Raw genomic sequence first — 21,075 nt, 5'->3', positions numbered from 1 at the left:
ACAGACATTTCAGTTCTTGATTTTATGTTTTTATGTAATTAAAAAAATCTATGGGTATTATGAGCATATCTGGAAAGTAGTTATTCGTTCAATAAACATTTAATATGCCAAGGCATTGTGCTAGGTATTAGAAGTAAAACATACTCTTTCTCCTGAGCTCTATACCCAAATTGCCAGCTGCATTCCAGATTCAAATCTAGGTTCAAGTCCAATATAATCATCTTTATCCCACAACACAGAAACACATCTTTCAAACTTGCTCCTCCTCAAAACCTCAACATTTCTTACAGGCTTCCCATGACCCATGGGATATACATCAATGATTTTTGCCATCAAAAAAAAAACAAAAAACAAAAAACAAAAAAACTAGGTTATACATTCATTCTATGAATGAAATACGGAACAGTACTAAGATAACCTGCTTCTCACTGTTTGAACAGTCTACTAATACCATCAGGCCAACTTTCTCTGTTTACATGTAGCTCTTGTATTAGCTGTGGGACAGCTGCAGCCTTAATTTATTATGTGATAAAAGAGTTTACGACTACTTTCAGAACCTTTTTCTTTTTTTTTTTTTTTTGAGATGGAGTCTTATTCTGTTGCCAGGCTAGAGTGCAGTGGTGCAACCTCGGCTCAGTGCAACCTCCGTTTCCCGGGTTCAAGTGATTCTCTTGCCTCAGCCTCCTGAGTATCTGGGACTACAGACATGCGCCACCACACCCAGATAATTTTTGCACTTTTGGTAGAGACGGAGTTTCACCATGTTGGCCAGGATTGTCTCGATCTCTTGACCTCGTAATCTGCCCGCTTTGCCCTCCCAAAGTGCTGAGATTACAGGCGTGAGCCACCGTGCCAAGGCCCAGAACACTATTTTTTTATTGAGGCTTTTAAGTGGAACAAATAAAGCAAAAGAATTGTTATGCTTTTCCTAGCTTTAGAGATGTAAACGTTTGTGCAATGAAGAAATGTAATTAAATGAAACAAGTTAAATAAACTAACAATTTATATTAATGATCCGTAGTAGAAATGTTTAGTTTTCTGCTGCATTTGCAATCCAGAATTAATTAGCTTATAAATTAAAATACGTGGAAAATTGAGGATTCACTTGAATCACAATGCAAATTAGAACTAGATTTCTAGTAACTTTTGTAAAAATTCCACAATTTTTTTGGTATAGATTTTATTAGGGATGAAATTTGATCCCCGGTTAGTATTCCACACAAATTTTTAAAAAGGTATCTTGGTGTTTGCTTTCTTCTGCTCTAAGTAGGTTCCTTACATTTTTCTTGAATTAATTTGCAAAGTAAATGTTTATCTATTAGTGTTAAAAGAGAAAAATGATAAATAAAAAATAGTAGAGGTACATAATTTGAAAGAGCATTAAGACATGTCTCCCACACCATAACAGTGGTATAAAACATGAAGATGACGCCTGATAGGATCCACAATAAAGTAAGAAAATGTCTGTTCATGATTCTTTGATGAAGGATAGCACATACCAGCAGAATCCTGAAAAAGACAAACCTAAATTATTATTATTATTTTTTTATTTTATTTATTTATTTTGAGACAGAGTCTTGCTCTGTCACCCAGGTTGGAGTGCAGTGGCACCATCTCGGCTCACTGCACAACCTCTGCCACCTGGGTTCAAGCGATTCTCCTGCCTCAGCCTCCCGAGTAGCCGGGATTACAGGCGTGTGCCGCCACGCTCGGCTAATTTTTTGTATTTTTAGTAGAGACGGGGTTTCACCGTGCTAGCCCGGATTGTCTCAATCTCCTGACCTCCTGTTCCACCCGCCTCGGCCTCCCAAAGTGCTGGGATCACAGGAGTGAGCCACCGCACCCGTCAACATTTAGTGCATTCTTATTTATCTGCCCTATAAATGATGGTTTGACAGACTAAGAGAACTGTGTTCTACTCCATCTGAGTCACAGATTTAGCTCTAAAATAAGCAGGCAATGTTATTAGATACAGATGACAGAAAGGAAGCCAGGGAAGAAAGTTCAAACTGTTCTCCAAACAAAAGCATACTCTATCAACTTTTAATTTTAACAAAACTCTAAGTAACATTGTCTTTTCTCCTAGGCATAACATTGTCCTAATTGTTAACTCCAGTTGTAACAACTGTATTTACAAAAAGTAATTAAATTCTTTGGTTGCAAAAGTTCTCTCACACTTACATAGGCTGAAACTTTAAAGACAGAAGAGGTAATTTGTATTTTCTTGGTTTGAGGATTCTTTCGAACACTAAAAAAAGGAAGAAAAGGTGCTTTTAACATAAAATAGGCATTGGCATATACATTTAAGTAATGATCCCTTTTAGTATTTACATATTCTTATTCATATAGAACATGGAAATACATACTATCCAACTAAGTGGTTTGAAGAAATGGCATCTGAGGCTTCAACCAAGAATGGGCAAGGTCAACTGAATTGAAATAGCAGAAAATTGAATCTTACAGTTAGAAGGTTTAAAGTCAGAGACTCAGATGATGAAATTAGTTTCACAGGCTACAGAGACAATTATTGGACAAATGAGGATTCGTAAAAATCAGACTGAAGTGTAGACAACCATATCGGGTAGATAAAAGCATGCTAGACTGAAGACTTAAACAGTGTAAATACAAATGCTAGTTCTGCCACTGACCTGTTCTTTCACTTTGAGTAAGATTAACCTTTCTGAACCTCAATTTTCTCATATGTAAATTGGGAATAATATGTTCCTTTTAGTATATGAAAATCAAATGAGATAATGTATACAAAAACTATTTGTTGGCCCGTCACAGTGGCTCAAGCCTGTAATCTCAGCACTTTGGGAGGCCTAGGCGGGTGGATCACCTGAGGTCGGGAGTTCGAGACCAGCCCGACCAACATGGTGAAACCCTGTCTCTACTAAAAATACAAAAACTTAGCCTGTAATCCCAGGTACTCGGGAGGCTGAAGCAGGAGAATTGCTTGAACCCGGGAGGCGGAGGTTGCGGTGAGCCAAGATTGCACCATTGCACTCCAGTGTGGGCAACAAGAGTGAAACTCCATCTCAAAACAAAAATAAAAACAAAAACAAAAACCCAAACAGCTATTTGTTAAATTATATATTGCTAAGTTATATCATATTAAAAATAATTTTTTCTCAGTAGCTTTCCTTCAGTTATTCTCCCCACAAAAGATTTCCTGTGGCAATATGTAGTGAGAAAGCAAACTAAGGATTGAGAAAATAAGCTACAGATATATATTTAAAATTTGTTACATATATAAATAAATATACACACACTTTCTAATGCTTTACAGTTTGTAAAACAATTTTTACACAATTTTAAACTTTTTATTATTTTTTATTTTTGTAGAGACAAAGTCTTGCTATATTGCCCAAGCTGGTCTTGAAACCCTGGCCTCAAGAGATCCTTCTGCCTTCGCCTCCCAGAGTGCTGGGATTACAGGTGACGGCCACTGCAACCAGCCTCCAAAATACCTTTATATACATTACCTCATTTAAAGATCACACAATTCATTGAGGTAGGCATTATTTTGCCAATTTTATGGACAATATAACTAAAGAAGTTAAATGATATAACTAAGATAAACTAAACAAAAGTGGTATTTCTGGGAATAGAATACAGGTGACTCAGAGTCCAATCATCTTTCTGCTACACCTCAGCTGCTTATCCCAGACCTATACACTCTATAAATATTTAACACATATGTATCAAAGGTATTATTAATGTGTGACATGTATAGGTAAAATGTGAAGGAAGATACCCTCTTCTCTACTTTTTTAGGTGAAAGTACTGCTTCTCTCTCTACTACACATGTAAAGGTAATTGGGAGAGGGAGAGAAGAAGGAGGAGGAGGACGAAAAAGGAAGACTCAGTTTGAGCGGTGTGTGTATGTATGTTTGAGCTTGTGCACCTTTTGGGGATGACCAGCCATAGCCATTTCAGGGTTCAAGAATCTTAGGTGGTTTTCATCTCTACTAGGTATTTCATTTAGACTTCAACCCAGGATTAAATTGATTTCCAAATATTTCTATGACATAGGTCAAGTTCATTTTCTTTTGTTTTCTCTATTGCTTAACATACTGCTTAAAAGTTGAATAATACTTTTAAGTTTTTGTGCTTACCCAAGGGATGACTATAACAACTATATATAAAATACTTGCATACACCTATATAATCACCTAGATCGATATAAAGAACATATCTATTTATATCTCATTATAAACATTTATCTGTGGGTGGTTATATGGTATAAACATACATATTCACCAAATTTTATGTATATTTATGATTTGTTCATTTTACTATACATAAATTATTTCCAGTTTGAAAATCTGAGGAAAGAAAAAACTTTGTAAAAGTGCTTATCAAATCAGTTTAGGGGAAAATTTAGTATTTGATATTAGAACAATTACTTAACACATATAAACATGTACCACAAGTATATCGGCCGGATGTGGTGGCTCACACCTGTAATCTCAGCACTTTGGGTGGCCAAGGTGGGCAGATCGCCTGAGGTTAGGAGTTCCAGACCAGCCTGGCCATCATGGTGAAACCTCGTCTCCACTAAAAATACAAAAATTAGCTGGGCCGTGGTGGCATGTGCCTGTAGTCCCAGCTACCGGGGAAGCTGAGGCACAAGAATCTCTTGAACTCAGTAGGCGGAGGTTGCAGTGAGCCGAGACTGCACCACTGCATTCCAGCCTGGGCAATAGAGTGAGACTCCATCTCAAAAAAAAAAACAAAAACAAAAACAAAAATATTGTTTTAGAAAGAAACTACCATTTGTACATTATTAGAAGTTAGTTACTAATAGAAAGAAATCATACTATTCTATTACCTCCGATCCTACATTAGTATTACTTTAAAATATCTCTAAAATAATTTGTCTAATTTTTTATAGGCCTAGCAAGAAAGTACAGTTATCATCTGTCCTGTATCTCTTAAGAAAAAATGAAAAGGAAATATAAAGTGATATTGATTAGTGCTCTGTGGTGGTCTACTAATAATTGCATTATATCAGATCTTTATCCATCACTAACTCCATCCTCTGATAAGCATGGTTTTTAAGGATACTGGAACATAATTTCTATATAATATTTTTAAAAAGTATAATTATATTAATGGTTTGGACATAATATAGTTGTTTCTTGTCAATGTCATTTGTGATTATTTCTGAGGATCAGTCCCATATTGACTCTAAACTCCAGGGTGTCCAGACTATTCTAAGTAACTGCACATTTTAAAAAACAAGGACCTGGCTGGGCACAGTGGTTCACACCTGTAATCCCAGCACTTTGGGAGGCTGAGGCAGATGGATCACCTGAGTCCAGAAGTTCAAGACCAGCCTGGGTAATATGGTGAAGCCCCATCTGTACAAAAAATATGAAAAACTTAGTCAGGTGTAGTGGTGCATGCTTGTGATCCTAGCTATTGGGGAGGCTAAGGTAAGGTGGGAGGATTACCTGAGCCCAGGAGGCAGGGGTTTCAGTGAGTTGAGATTGTGCCACTGTACTCCAGCCTGGGCAACAGAGTGAGACCCTGTCTCAAAAAAACCCCAAAAAACCAAAACGATAAAAAATTAATAAAACAGGCCGGGCACGGTGGCTCATGCCTATAATCCCAGCACTTTGGGAGGTCAAGGCAGGCATATCACAAGGTCAGGAGATCGAGACCGTCCTGGCTAACACGGTGAAACCCTGTCTCTACTAAAAATACAAAAAATTAGCCAGGCGTGGTGGCGGGTGCCTGTAGTCCTAGCTACTTGGGAGGCTGAGGCAGGAGAATGGCATGAACCCAGGAGGCGGAGGTTGCACTGAGCCGAGATCGTGCCACTGCACTCCAGCCTGGGTGACAAGCAAGACTCCATCTCAAAAAAATAAATAAAAAATAAATAAATAAAATAGAAAAAACAAGGACCTACTGCTTAACTAGTATCTGAAGGGCCTAATCTAAACTTCTCAGTTCAAATAATAAAATTTCACATCTGGGGTGGATACATGGCTTGGGGGAACTCTCCTGAAACTTTGACAAGAGCATGTGTCTAATGTCTAAAGTAGAAAAGACACAGGCACCATTATTAACTACGTACATTTCTGCATATACATTTTTGAAACGTAATAAAACAATTGATCATTTACTCTTTAACAAAATGGGTGGTTCTAAAGTATTGCTTATTTGGTTTAAAGAAATCTCAATCTTTTTAAGGAAAACTTTTTTTTTTTTTTTTTTTTTTTGAGACGGAGTCTCGCTCTGTCGCCCAGGCTGGAGTGTAGTGGCCAGATCTCAGCTCACTGCAAGCTCCGCCTCCCGGGTTCACGCCATTCTCCTGCCTCAGCCTCCCAAGTAGCTGGGACTACAGGCGCCCGCCACCTCGCCCGGCTAGTTTTTTGTATTTTTTAGTAGAGACGGGGTTTCACCGTGTTAGCCAGGCTGGTCTCAAACTCCTGACCTGGTGATCCACCCGTCTCGGCCTCCCAAAGTGCTGGGATTACAGGCTTGAGCCACCGCGCCCGGCCGGAAAACATTTTTAAAAACATTAAAAAGGTATATTTTGGCCAGGTGCGGTGGCTCACGCCTGTGATCCCAGCACTTTGGGAGGCCGAGGCGGGAAGATCACCCGAGGTCGGGTGTTTGAGACCAGCCTGGCCAACAAGGTGAAACCCCATCTTTATGAAAAATAAATAAACTAGCCAGGCATGGTGGCTCAAGCCTGTAGTCCCAGCTACTTGGGAGACTGAGGCAGGAGAATCCCTTGAACCCAGGAGGTGGAGGTGGCAGTAAGCTGAGATCGTGCCACTGTACTCCAATCTGGCCTGGGTGACAGACTCTGTCTCAAAAAATAAATAAATAAAATTAAAAAAATAAAAGGTGTGTTTTATAGGACCTGTTATAATGGATGAGGACAAAAATATTTTAATAACATTTTTACCCTTTTGTTTGAGTTAGAGACTCCTAAAATCACACTCTGTAGTGTGCTCCCAACATGTACAAACATAAGGGATGGACTGTGCTAGAATGGATTAGCAATAACGTTTATTTGCAACGGCAGGTCAGACACTGTAAAGCAGTCATACTTTTTCTTAGCATCTAAAAATGTAGAAGAGAATTGCCAATGAGAATCTGGGGAAGGGAATGTTGGGAAAAATAGCAGTTTCTTCAATGTGTAGGTTCTAAACTTATTTCTACTCCAAATATCTCCAACACAGTCTCCTCCTTCATAGCACACAGTAGTGAGGAATTCCACAAGTTCATGTGGCTGATGGGGTACAACACGTTGTGGTGGTAGTGGTAGTAGTATGTGTGTGCGTGCATGAGTGCGTGTGTGTGTGTGTGTGTAGGGTATACAGAGTAGTATCTTCAGGGAGTGCTAGAAGCAGACTAGCAGGTTTACATGAACTTCAAATAATTAGGACAGTATGTTTGATGTATTAATAGGTATGTACATGCTTTTTCTGAAATTGTTTCTAACATTTCTTTGTCCAATAATCTGTATGTGTTGACAATAACTTGTTCATTAAAATCATAGGGAGATTATAGAAACATTTTTCTGTTTTTAAAACCATATAATAAATTAATTGAATAAATAACTAAATTATGCAGTTTGCTGTATAGCTATATGACACAAGGAATGGATATGAGAATTAAAGTGTTGAGTATAAGTAAATTAACAATTATGAGTCCAGTGAGAAGCTAATTCTGGTTTTCTCCTATGAAAGTAAAATTATATAACTAACTTTTAAGACCCTTTACTCTCTGTTGTTTTGCCTATTAAGATGATCCAATATCTTCATAACTGAAAAACCCTACCAAAGAACATCCACTTCAGTTAAAAGAAAGGTACAAACAAGAAATTTGTAAGGTTTTAATTCTCATTAGATCTTCAAAAAGAAAAATGCTACCAAAGTACCTCAAACTGTATAGCACTGGGATTAATTTGAAAAGGTAAATATTACACCTACGTGAAAATTCTTTCACTTCTTTGGAACAAAGGTAATAATTGTTTTTACTATTAGTTAAGCAAACTTAAACATCTGGAGGGATCTCTTGTGTTCCCTTCAGATTTAAAAGGAGGCTTGGTAAGAAAAAAAAGAAGGCTTGGAAGATGGCAGTTGGTAACAGGTCTGAATAAGGGAAAAAGCAGAAGAGGTAGAGGAAGAATGAGAGGACTGAGAACTAAATAAGAGAGAAAACCAGAAATCTTTCTATTCTGGACGAGAGGGGGAAGGTTATGAGAGGGAGGTGAGGGTAGTGCTTTTTACATGCTTTGGTTGTTAATATGACCACTGAATGATGTTGTGTAATTCCATCATGGTTAAACAAATAATTTATTCTATTAACTAGAGATTTACATATTGTGATCTAGCAATATTACCTCACTAGATCCTTATAGATAAGCTTTGCTGTTTCCAGATATGGGCTAATCACATCTTCATATTGACAAAGGGCTCCACCAAGGCAAAGATGTTTGAAAAGACAAAACAGGAACTCTTCTCTATCTGGTTGGCTGAATATTTCATATTTTTCTGAGTCTTCCACTAGCAAAACCTAAGATGATAAAATTCATCTTAATGTAACATAACTCAAGGTTTTAACTTTTATGTTTCAAAGGTTTCATTTATATACTTAAAAATAATCTTACACCTATTTTAAGAACCAATCTTGAGTCAACTGAAGAGAGTAACCTGTAATCTGCATTTATTTGCCTCTATTTTATCATTAGGAACTGACAATCAATGAAAAGAACAAATCAAAATTTAAAACACAGTGGCTAAGTCTTCCCTCCTTCCACTTTATGTCTTTATTTAGTTGATATTTTTAGTAATTGTTTTAGTGTTATGTCACCTCAAATCTTATTTGGAAATAAATAGGAGCATAAATAAATGAGAACACTTCTCCATCCCATATGGCCTCCTGCCTTGGCTTCTACCCAGAGACTAAATGGTCATGTTTTAAGCTCTCTCCTCTTATGGAGTTTGGATGAGTATTGTTCTTAATCCCACAAGTACTCCTTTTTGAAACTTTCAGGTGCTGGAGCCTCATATCCAGCTCTCGCTTTCCTGCTTTCTAGTAAGATCACTTCACACATCACCTATTGACATTGACTCTTGCCCCTCTGAGGTCTTGCTACCTCATACAGAGAGCAGAAAAACTAGATATGATGTAGGGGATTTTCTTATGCCATTGGGAAATACAGACCACTGATTCATTTATTGATTGTAGTGGGCATAAAAAGGTGACCAATGTAAGAAATATATTTCTTCCATTGGATTGTTTATATCTTACCTGCTTTGTTTATTTTTTCTTTGTTTAGAGATGGAGTCTCACTATGTTGCCCAGGCTGGTGTCAAACTCCTGGACTCAAGTGATCTTCTTACCTCAGCCTCCCTATTTTAAAAAAAGAATGTGAAGGCTGGGCACAGTGGTTCATGCCTATAATCCCAGCACTTTGGGAGGCCATGGCAGGAGGATCGCTTGAGGCCAGGAGCTTGAGTCCAGCCTGAACAACATAGTGAGACCTCATCTCTAGTAACCCCCACCCTAAAATAAGCTGGATGTGGTGGTGAATGCCTGTAGCCCTAGTGACTGAGGAGGTTGAGGTGGGAGGATTGCTTGAGCTCAGAAGATGATTGAAGCGGCAGTGAGCCATGACTGCACCACTGCACTCCAGCCTGGGTGACAGAGCAAAAAAAAAAAAAAAAAAAAAAGCATGTGAAATAGCTAAAAATAAAATATAGATATAATAAGACCCAAATAATAAAGGACAAAAAAACTATGGTCAAGAAATAAAATGTAAAAAAAATAAATACATATAAACAACTTTAGATAGGAGGGATGTCAAGATGGTTGACTAGAGGCATCTGGCACTCACGTTATGAACAAAGTAGAACCAAAATAGCAAGTAGATAATCACACTTCAAAGACAGAGTCTAAGAGAGAACACTGGAATTCAACAGAGAGGTAACAGGAAACACACAGGCACAGAAGGAGCTGGGATTGGCTGGGAGTCTGGAGAGGCTTCCCAATGCAGAGAAATGGTAAGTGAAAGACCCCTAGCAGTCCACATTTCTACTGTGGACCTCTGCAATCCTCACCATGGGAGAGCTCCTCAACCCTCATGGGCCCTGAGACTAGTAATAGCGTGCTGCCTGGAGACCACACAATGGTACTGCTCCAGAGAGGAGCTCATGCTGGCTCCCACAACCCCTCCTCCACCTCCAAGTCCTAAGGAGCTGCAGGATGGCACCATTTTGAGAGTCCAACTCCTACCAGACTGCATCCTTCCTTGGGGCCCAACAGTCCCTGCATTTCCACATCCCTAGATCCCCAATGACATCCCCAAATGTCCACCTGGATTCTGCATGGTGTCTTTTACCCCGGGGAATGAGTAATGCAGTACACTGACGAGGCTGTCCTTGAGACAAAGGGAGACAAAGTGTGTGCTCCCCAGAAACTGAAACCCACTTACCTGGGGCTGCTGTTACTGATAGCAACCTTGCCACCACCAGCAGCAGGTCTACCATGCACCTGCATGCTCCCTGAAGATGGGGTCTCCCACCCACAGCTGAGGGCCTGAAGCATATGCCACTGGCAGCAACCTTGTACTCCCCATTCCCTTGGTAGCAGGGCCGCTACATGCTTGCATGTGCCCTGAAGACTGGCTCTCCCTACTGTTGCTGCCACTACTGCCATGGCCACTATTACTGGGAGCTGAAATGTATGTTCTCCAGAACCCAAGAGCCACCTGCCAGTGGCTGCAGCCACTGACGATAACCCCACCCCAAAGCCCTGCAGCAGGGCCACGGATGAGCTCTCTCCACTCATTGCCACTGCTGCTGCCATCTGAGCACTTTGCTAGGGGGCTTGAGGATCACCCTGCCCAACTCACAAGAGGCTGCATCTGTATGCACCACTGGGGGATCTGAGGACAGCCCCTCTGGCCTGGCACCGTCCCCCATCCAGTGCCCAAGCACACCCAGGACTCTGGGGTTTGCCCTGTCCCATCCACCACTGCTGACATTTGTGTACTCCTCTCGGGGACCTGAGCACAGGCCCATTCAACTGGCCACCACCATAGCATACTTGCTCCCTGGGGGCCTGGGGACTGGCCTGCCTAGCATGTCACAGCCACTGCTAATATAAGTGTGTACTGCTTGGGAATCCAAAGGTTGTCCCACCACTGCTACAGCCATCATCCATTTAATGCACACTGCCTGGGGACCCAAACACACATCCACATACCCAGCCCACCACTAACACTGCTGGCACATGAGCAAGCTGCCTGGAGGCCCAAGAGTCAGCCTGCTTGGACCTGCTAACACCACTGCCTGCCTACACTGCTCAGGGGCCCAAGGACAGGTGTGCTTTGGCCAGCTGCTGCCACTACTGGGACCCAAGAACTGGCCTACCTGTCCCCAGCAAAACTTCACCCCAGCCTCTACTAACAATTGCAACCTAAGCCACTGAGGAAACCACAGACACCAGTGATGCTGAGTACACCTGAATAAATCATATGGAGACTACACTACTGCTTGCACCCAGAATTAGAATCAAAGTGCTCTACCCAATCAACACCATAAGTACCTTTTCGGGAAAAAGTTTTCTCCTAAAAAGCCAATCCAATAAATTCAAAGAAGTGACTGTTAAACTAGATGCACAGATATTAATATAAGGACACAAGAAATATGAAAAAGCAAGAAAGATGACACCTCCAAAGGAGCACAATAATTCCCCAGCAACAGATTTAATCAAAAATAAATTTATGAGCTATAAGAAAAAAATTCAAAATAATGACTTGTCCGGGCACGGTATCTCACACCTGCAATCCCAAAACTTTAGGAGGCTGAGGTGGGTGGATCGCTTGAGCCCAAGAGTTTAAGACCAGCCTGGGCAACATGGTGAAACTCTGTCTCTAGTCCTGAAAAAAAAATTATCTCAAAAAATGAATGATATTAAAGAAGCTCAATGAGATACAAGAAAGCACAGATAAAGGATACCAAGAAATCAGAAAAACAATTCAGGATATGAATGAGAAATTCACCAAAAAGATAGATATCATTAAAAAGCACCAAACAGAAATCCTAGAACTGAATAATTCAATGAGTGAAATAAAAGATTCAATTGAGAATTTCAACAATAGACTACATAAAGCCAAAGAAATTGTTTCAGAACTTGAAGACGGGTCTTTTGAAGTAACCCAGTCAGACAAAAAAAAGAGAAAAAGAACGAACAAAGCCTACGTGACATATAGGATACCATAAAGCAAACACAGTTTTGAATTATGGGTGTTCCAGAAGGTGAAGAGAAGCCCAAAGGCATTTAAAAAAAATCTATTTAACAAAATAATAGCTGAAAACTTTTCAATTCTAACAAGAGATTTAGATGACCAGATACAGGAACCTTAAAGATCCCCAAATAAGTACAACCCAAAAATGTCTTCTTGAAGGCACATTATCATCAGACCATCAAAAGTTAAAGAAAAGGAATTCTAAAAACAGCAAGAGAAAAGTGTCTAGTCACATATAAGGAAACCCTCAATAGACTCACAATGGATTTCTCAGAAGAAACCTTACAGGCCAGTAGAGGATGAGATGATTCAAAGTGCTGAGAGAGAAAACAAAGAAAAAAAAAATGGCAGCCAAAAATACTATACCAGCAAAATTATCCTTCATAAATGAAAGAGAAAGTATTTCCTAGACAAGTAAAAATGGAGGGAATTTATCATCACTAGGCCTGCCCTGTAAGAAATGGTTAAGGGAGACCTATAACTGAAAGCAAAATTTGAAAACACAGAAAAGATTCAAATATTACCACTGCAGAAAACCACCAAACCACAAAGATAAACAAAAAGAGAAAAAGGAACAAAAGATATACAAAATAACCAAAAAAATTAACAAAATGACAGAAGTATGTCCTCACATATCAATAATAACCTTGAATATAAACAGACTAAATTTTTCACTTAAAATGTGTAAACTGGCTGAGTGGATCTAAAAAACAAAAAGCATGATCCAACTATGTTGCCCATAGCAAACTCACTTGACCTGTAAATAAAACAGTAAAAAGGGACAAAGAAAGTCGTTATATAATGCTAATGGGGTCAATTCAGTCAGAGGATATACTATTCTTAATATATATGCATCCAACACCAGCAGACATAAATATATAAAGCAAATATTATTAGAGCTAACAGAAGAGATAGACTCTAATACAGTAATAGTTGGGAAATTCAACACCTCACTCTCCACATTAGACAGATCATCTAGACAGAAAATTCATAAAGAAACACTGGATTTAAGCTGCGCTTTAGACCAAATAGACATCTACAGAACATTTTATCCAACAGCTGCAGAATATCTATTCTCATCAGCACATGGAACATTCTTCAGGATAGACCATATGTTGAGTAACAAAACAAGTCTCAACACACTTAAAAAAGTGAAAACATACCAAGTATCTTCTCATACCACAGTGGAATAAAATGAGAAATCAATAACAAAAGGAATTTTAGAAACTATACAAATACATGAGAACCAACAACACACTCCTGAATGACCAATGAGTCAATGAACAAATTCAGAAGAAAAATTTAAACTTTCTTGAACAAATAAAAATAGAAATATAATATACCCATGCCTATGGAATATAGCAAAAGCGTGCTAAAAGAGAATTTTACAGCAATAAATGCCTACATAATGAAAGTACAAAGACTTCAAATAATCTAATGATGCACCTCAAGAAACTAAAAAAGCAAGAACAAACCTAAAGTTAGTATAAGGAAATAATAAATACCAGAGCACAAATAAACAAAATAGAGAAACAAACAAACAAACAAACAAACAAACAGAAAGGAACTCTAGATGGAGAAAGGCTATCAAAATTGTACCTTATGCTTAACACTACCATACAAGGGAAAAAAGAAAATACAATGAATTATACAACAATCAGTGTCTAGTAGAAAGTGCACTTAATTATGAAAATTGATTAAGCTCATTTACAATCTCTACAGAAAACTTACCACAGGTCATTGTATATAAGAAGTATTTAAAAAACTCAACTCTATGGTGTTGTCCATACACAGTTTATTTATAATGTCTTGATGAAAACCAAGGTTGGGTATGTCTAGGAAAATATAGGTAAGGGAAAGCAGTCCATACTTAATTGCTCTCTGGGTGTGCCACAGGTAACACTTACACATCTCCACTTCCTTCCTTCCCCTCTCCTTCCCTCCCTCCCTCTGTAAGAAAATAATGTGTTATTGCGGCCCATGTTTGCAACTATCTGAAGATCTGACTTAAGAGAAAGGTGAATAAAGTACTTAGGAATGAATAGTTAACACATTTCTTACATGAATACTCTCATATATTGAACTGATTAGGCTGTGCAATTATTGGGGGGTGGAGGAGACAGGGTCCCACTCTGTCACTCAGGCTGGAGTGCAATGGTGCCATCTTGGCTCACTGCAGCCCAACTTCCTGAGTTCAAGCAATCCTCCCACCTCAGCCTCCCAAGTAGCTAAGACTACAGGTATACGACACCATGACCAGCTAATTTTTTTTCTTTTTTTAGACAGAGTCTCGCTCTGTCGCCCAGGCTGGAAAGCAGTGGTGCAATCTCAGCTCACTGCAACCTCTGCCTCCTGGGTTCAAGCGATTCTCTTGCCTCAGCCTCCCTAGTAGTTGGGATTACAGGCACGTGCCACCTTGCCTGGCTAATTTTTGTATTTTTAACAGAGATGGGTTTTCACCATGTTGGCCAGGCTAGTCTCATACTCCTGGTCTCAGGTGATCCACCCGCCTCTGCCTCCCAAAGTGCTGGGATTACAAGCATGAGCCACCATGCCCGGCTCGGCTGTGTAATTTAAAAAAATATAATAATTAAAAAAAATTTTTGGAATGAATGTGAAAACATAATATTCTATGACTTTTCTCCATCTCCATTCACATACAGATCTCTTCAGCAATGTAGCTCTTAGACAGTAGGTCAAACTTCTGAGCCACAGTCAGGAAAGTGGTTGTTATTAGTACTTACATTACAGTGAGCCAATAGAATCTGTAGTGCTGCACAATGGGGGACGCTTTTTAGTTCAGGCTGAAGCTGGATGTTAGTGTTTTTTTTTATTAGCCATAAAGCAACCAAGTTAAAAACCTTTCCTCCCTGTTGCCACAGAGTAGCAATGAACCCAAGAGCAAGCCATACAGGCAACTAGTAGAAAAACACTGAGCTCCAGCATTTCATGAATAGAGGTGCTATTCATGGCAATAAATAAGATAGACAGCAAGCAGTTTTGCAGAGTATTCTGTTGGAAAACTAATCCTTCTTTTTAAAAAAATGTCCACTGATGATACTCTTTCTTAGAAGTGACAGTGAATTATCTAACATTAGAGGTAAGGGTCTTTAGACCCTTATGCCAGAGAAGAAGTGTGAGAGACAAGAGTTGACAGTAGTATCCAAAAGGAGGGAAACCCAGACCAAACATTTCCTAAATAGTAATTTCCAATCCTTGGTAAGAAGAAGTAGAAATTAATATCAGACCCCTATTGTATAGTATTTTTTGTTTTGTTTTGTTTAATTTTTTTCTTTTGAGACGAAGTCTTGCTCTTTCACCCAGGCTGGAGTGCAGTGGCGTGATCTCGGTTCACCGCAACCTCTGCTTCCTGGATTCAACGAATTCTTGTGCCTTAGCCTCTCGAGTAGCTGGGATTATGGGTGCCCACCACCACACCTGGCTAATTTTTGTATTTTTAGTAGAGACAGGGTTTCGCCATATTGGCTAGACTGGTCTTGAACTCCTGACTTCAGGTGATCTACCCACCTTGGCTTCCCAAAGTGCTGGGATTACAGGCGTGAGCCACCACGCCCGGCCATGTATATTATTTATATTATCTCATGTTAGATATACTTCATTTACCTAAGAGCAAACTATATGTAGTCTCATTCAGTTGTCTGTGTTTGGGTATTCTCAGCAAGTTAATTTTATTTTCTTCTTTAACTAAGTTAATGAGTTCTTTTAGGTATTGCCTTAGGTATTGCCTGGTTGGATGTCTCCCTTTCCCCTACAGACAAGATTCCTGTGTCCGGAATGATGGATCAGTAGCTTCCCTAGTTCATTGCTATCTGGATTTGCAATACATCTGACTTGTATGTCTTCCTTCTCTCTTAATTGAGGACAATAATAACAGTAGTAATTAATAGAAGTTGTTAATATTATGGAAAACTTACTAAGCGCCAGCCATTATGCTAAGCAGAGTAAGTACATTATCTCACATAAATCTCACATTATGCCTACTTTATAGATGAAGAAACTGAGGCTTAGAGAGGTTAAGCATCAGTTATTAAGTGACAAAGGCAGGATTTGAACATATGGCTATTTGACATGAAAACCCTCATTTTTAACTATTTTAATACTCTCAATAATTGTAACAATGATAATATCAATAATACATTTCTTTTTTCTGTTTTTCAGAGACAAGGTCTCACTCTGTTGCCCAAACTGGGGTGCAGCGGCACAATCATAGCTCACAGCAGTCTCAAACTCCTGGGCTCAAGCAATCCTCCCACCTCAGCTTCCCAAGTAGCTGGAACTACAGGTGCACTCCACTGCACCTGGCTTATTTCTTCGTATTTTTGTAGAGATGGGAGTCTTGCTCTGTTGCCCAAGCTGACATTCCATTTTAACAGTATTCAATATTTCTAAAAGGTACATTTAAATGCTTCCTCAATTAATTTTCTCAATGATTTTAGGAAGAAGGTAGAATGGGCACTTTCATCTTCATGTTGTATAGATAAGATCTTGAGGCTCAAAAGATGGAGAAATTTGCCTAAGATTATTATCTTCTAAATAATAAATCAGGAATCAGGTAAGTAATCTACATATTTTCATTCCAAGTTCAGTATACCTTTCACTAAAACAAAATTGAATTTAGTTAATCCAATGGCTTTGTTGATATTAGCAATGAGATAAAAAAGATTCTTTTACTCCTGGGATGTTTTTATTTATTTATCTAAGTTTATTTTTCAGACAAGGTCTTGCTCTGTTGCCCAGGTTGGAGTGCAGTGGCATGATCACAGCTCATTGCAGCCTTGATCTTCAAGGCTCAAGCAATCTTCTCACTTCAGCCTTCTAAGCAGCTGGGACCTCAGCCTTCTGAGCAGCTGGGAATACAGATGTGAGCCACCAGTCCCAGCTAATTTTTGTAGTTTTTGTGGAGAGGGTTTTGTCATGTTGCCCAGGCTGGTCTTGAACTCCTGGGCTCAAACCATCCACCCACCTCAGCCTCCCAAAGTGCTGGAATTACAAGCGTGAGCTACTATGCCCAACTTCAGGATGTTTTTTGGGATATTTTTAATATTAATTTGATAAGTTAAAAGGCCCACATTGAACAAAAATGACCTTACTAAATAGGCCAGGATTTCCCTACTTCAGCACTATAGACATTTTGAGCCAGAAAACTTTGTTGTGACTGTCCTGTGAGTTATATAATGTTTAGCAGCATCTCTACGTATCAGATGTTAATAGCACCTATTTGAGAATTACTGAAATACACAAATAATTAAGTTGACTGTTAAAGTGCCATCTAAGTAGAAATCTACCAATGTTAGGATTATTACTGATCATTATTTATAAATAAGAGGTATTTTATGAGAAGGTATTTTATGCTTTAAGCAGGCAGAGTTTTTGACATTTTTGCATTTTCTGAAATAAAATTCCACTGTGAAATTTTAAAATTCTGTACTTACTCTTCGTAACTCATCAGAAATGAGAAATGGATCACAAAAAGAATCTAAACATTTAACAATATGTCCACTGTCTCGTACAATATCTTCATCATATAACCGATGAAAAAATGACATTGAAACCTGTGTGCAAGGAACATTTGTAGCTTCAATTTTTTTCACTTCAGTTCCTGAAAAAAGATGTTTTATAAAGAATGGAGATAGAAAAATTAATTTAGCATTCTCAACTATTTCCAAAATAAATTGCTATGCAGAAATTCTAAGAAGTTAACAAATATGACATTTTTGGTATATTTAAAATATTTATTAGTTTATGAATTTTATTAAATTCTTATTTTGTAGCTTCTTCATTTGTGTTAATCATTAAGAGTTTATAACAAGGCCAGGCATGGTGGCTCATGCCTGTAATGCCAGCACTTTTGGAGGCAAAGGAGGGCGGATCACTTGAGGTCAGGAGTTCGAGACTAGCCTGGTTAACATGGTGAAACCCCGTCTCTACTAAAACTACAAAAATTAGCTGGGCGTGGTAGCACATGCCTGTAATCCCACCTACTAGGGAGGCTGAGGCAGGAGAACTGCTTGAACGTGAAGGGCAGAGGTTGCAGGGAGCCAAGATTGTGACACTGTACTCCAGCCTAGGCAACAGAGTGAGACTGTGTCTCAAAAAAAAAAAAAAAAAAGTTTATAAGAAAAGTCTCACCATTTCAGGACTAGATGAATATGAATTAGAGGATACTTAAAAATGAAATACATTTTTTTAAAATGTAGTAGAGGATTCTTAATGCATATATTATCAGAATTGCCTATAAAAGCATAGGAATTGCTTCATATGATTTTTGATTCCTATTACGCTTAATGCTTTATAACTCACATTTTTTTTTTTTTTTTTTTTGAGATGGAGTTTCACTCGTTTCCCAGGCTGGAGTGCAATGGTGCAATCTCGGCTCACCGCAACCTCTGCCTCCCTGGTTCAAGCAATTCTCCTGCCTCAGCCTCCTGAGTATCTGGGATTACAGGCATGTGCCACCATGCCTGACTAATTTTGTATTTTTTAGTAGAGACGGGGTTTCTCCATGTTGGTCAGGCTGGTCTTGAACTCCTGACCTCAGGTGATCTGCCCACCTCGGCCTCCCAAAGCGCTGGGATTATAGGCATAAGCAACTGCACCTGGCCACAAAAATTTTAATTGAGCATTTGTAAAGTCCTTGAGTGTATCTTGAAAACATTTTCTCTTCATTTAAAAATTTCTTAGCTAGTGTGGTAGGTCACACCTGTAATTTCAGCACTATGGACGGCCGAGGCAGGTGGATCACTCAAGGTCAGGAGTTCGAGATCAGCCAGGTCAGGAGTTCGAGACCAGCCTAGCTAACACGGTGAAACACCATCTCTACTAAAAATACAAAAGTTAGCTGCTTGTAGTGGCGGGCTCCTGTAATCCCAGCCACCTGGGAGGCTGAGACAGGAGAATCAGTTGAACCTGGGAAGCGGAGTTTGCAGTGAGCCGAGATGGTACCACTGCATTCCAGTCTGGGTGACCAAATGAGACTCCATCTCAAACAAACAAACAAACAAAAAATTTCTCCTTTGTGATTTCATTTGTAGTATTTACTACAAAAAAAGGTTTTCTAAGTGAAGGTAAATTTCAAATCAGGCCCTAATCAAATTATCACAAATTCAGAATTACAGAAAATTGAAATAACAGCATTTTGTCTATTTTTCTCTTGTAGACTTAGTTTTGCCCCTATCCTCCATCCCCTATCCCACACTTATTTCCTGAATTTATCATTCAGGAATGGATTTTCTGCTACTAGAGATCCCGTTAAATTACAGAAAATCACAAAGATTAAAATGAATATTTTTATTATTACCTCCATCGATCACTGAATCAGTCTCTCTCAATGTACACACATATACACACACACTCATTCTGATAGAAGGGGGTGGTGTTCTTTTGTTCAAAGTTCTAAGATTGTAGACCTAGGTGTGGTGGCCCTCGGTGTATCCCTACCCTGGATACATTTGCTGGATCTCTGACCTGAGAAGCAGCTTGTGCTTAAGAAGAGTAAGTAATGCTGGTGAATGTTTACGTTAGCTATTTTTGCTGTCCACTTGAGAGTCATGCTAGGACCTGTTATTCTATGTCCTGGGCTGGGCTCATGTGGAGGCATGAAGGATGCCTGGAGCCAGGAACTGTGTCTGCCTCAGTAATTGCAAAAGCTATGCTGCTAAGAAGCTTCCTTTGTTTAGAGGTAAGATCCTCTGAGGGATTAGATAAAGAAAAAAGAGGACCATAGGAAATGATAAGAGGAGTTCTAGGCGATGTCGAAAGACCAAAAAAACAAGAGCAGTGGAGAGTCTGACACTTTCTGAAGACTGGTCAGTGGACACAGGAGGAGGAACTGACATTGGGCATGCCATTTTAATTAGTCTACCCTAGCTCTGATTTGGGGAGTAGAAGGAGGGTTTGGATGGTGAAAAAATGTGATTAAATTCAAACCACTTAATAAGAGACATGAAAATAGCATTTGCTATGGACTGAATTCTGTCCTTTCAAAATTCATATATTGAGACATAAAAATAGCATTTTCTATGGACTGAACTGTATGGCCAAATATTCATATATTGAAACTCTAACCCTCAACGTGATGGTAGTTGGAGATGGGGACTTTGGGAAATAATTGGGTTTCAATGAGGTAGAGGGAGGGATGGTCATGGGACTTCAAAATATGAATTAAGGAGGACATAGTTCAGACACTTAGTCTATAACATGTAACCACTAGGACCCCAAATTCATGTTCTTCTCACATGCAAAATACATTCATTCCATTCCAACAGCCCCACAAACTTTTTTTGTTTTCTTAGACAAGGTCTCACTCTGTCACCCAGGCTGGAGTGTGGTGATGTGATCATGGCTCATTGTGGCCTCAACTTCCTGGGCTCAAGAGATTCTTTTGCCTCAGCCTTCTGAATAGCTGGAACTACAGGTGTGTGCCACCTCGGCCAGATAATTTTTTTTGTAGAGATAGGGTCTTGCTGCATTGCCCAGGCTAGTCTCAAATGCCTGGGCTCAAGTGATCCTCCCACCTTGGCCTCTCAAAGTGTTGGGATTACAGGCGTGAGCCACTTGTCCTGCTCCCAAAATTTTCACTCATTCCAGTATCAACTTTAAAGTCCAAAGTCTCTTCTAAATATCATAAAAATTGGATAAGGGTAGACTTAGGTATGATTCATCCTAAGGCAAAATTCTCCTCCAGCTGTAAACCTGTGAAGAAGGACAAGGTATGTGTTTCCAAAATACATAGGTGGGACAGACACAGGCTAGTCATTTACATTCCAAAAGGGAGA

The 21,075-nt window shown here is 39.2% G+C and overlaps 1 protein-coding gene across 3 annotated transcripts in view; it reads right to left on the bottom strand.

Moving 5' to 3' along the window:
* Positions 1–1,017: 1,017 nt before the first annotated feature.
* CFAP300 (cilia and flagella associated protein 300) overlaps positions 1,018–21,075 on the bottom strand; it is a 36,290-nt gene continuing 16,232 nt past the window's right edge. The window contains exons 4-7 of one of the 3 annotated variants that reach the window (XM_025356978.1): positions 17,734–17,900; positions 8,369–8,541; positions 2,182–2,248; positions 1,018–1,509 (exon numbers count right to left, since the gene is read on the bottom strand). In XM_025356978.1, coding sequence (XP_025212763.1) covers positions 1,381–1,509; positions 2,182–2,248; positions 8,369–8,541; positions 17,734–17,900 — 536 coding nt within the window. In that variant the 3' untranslated portion in view covers positions 1,018–1,380. Of the gene's footprint in view, positions 1,510–2,181; positions 2,249–8,302; positions 8,542–17,733; positions 17,901–21,075 lie in introns of those variants that run through there. The other 2 variants (XM_025356980.1, XM_025356981.1) reach the window with 2 other exon arrangements.

The sequence above is a fragment of the Theropithecus gelada genome, chromosome 14, assembly GCF_003255815.1.
Source record: "Theropithecus gelada isolate Dixy chromosome 14, Tgel_1.0, whole genome shotgun sequence".
NCBI lineage: Eukaryota > Metazoa > Chordata > Mammalia > Primates > Cercopithecidae > Theropithecus > Theropithecus gelada.
The sequence above is the reverse complement of the archived record's forward strand: the minus strand, read 5'-3'. Positions and strand labels throughout refer to the sequence as shown.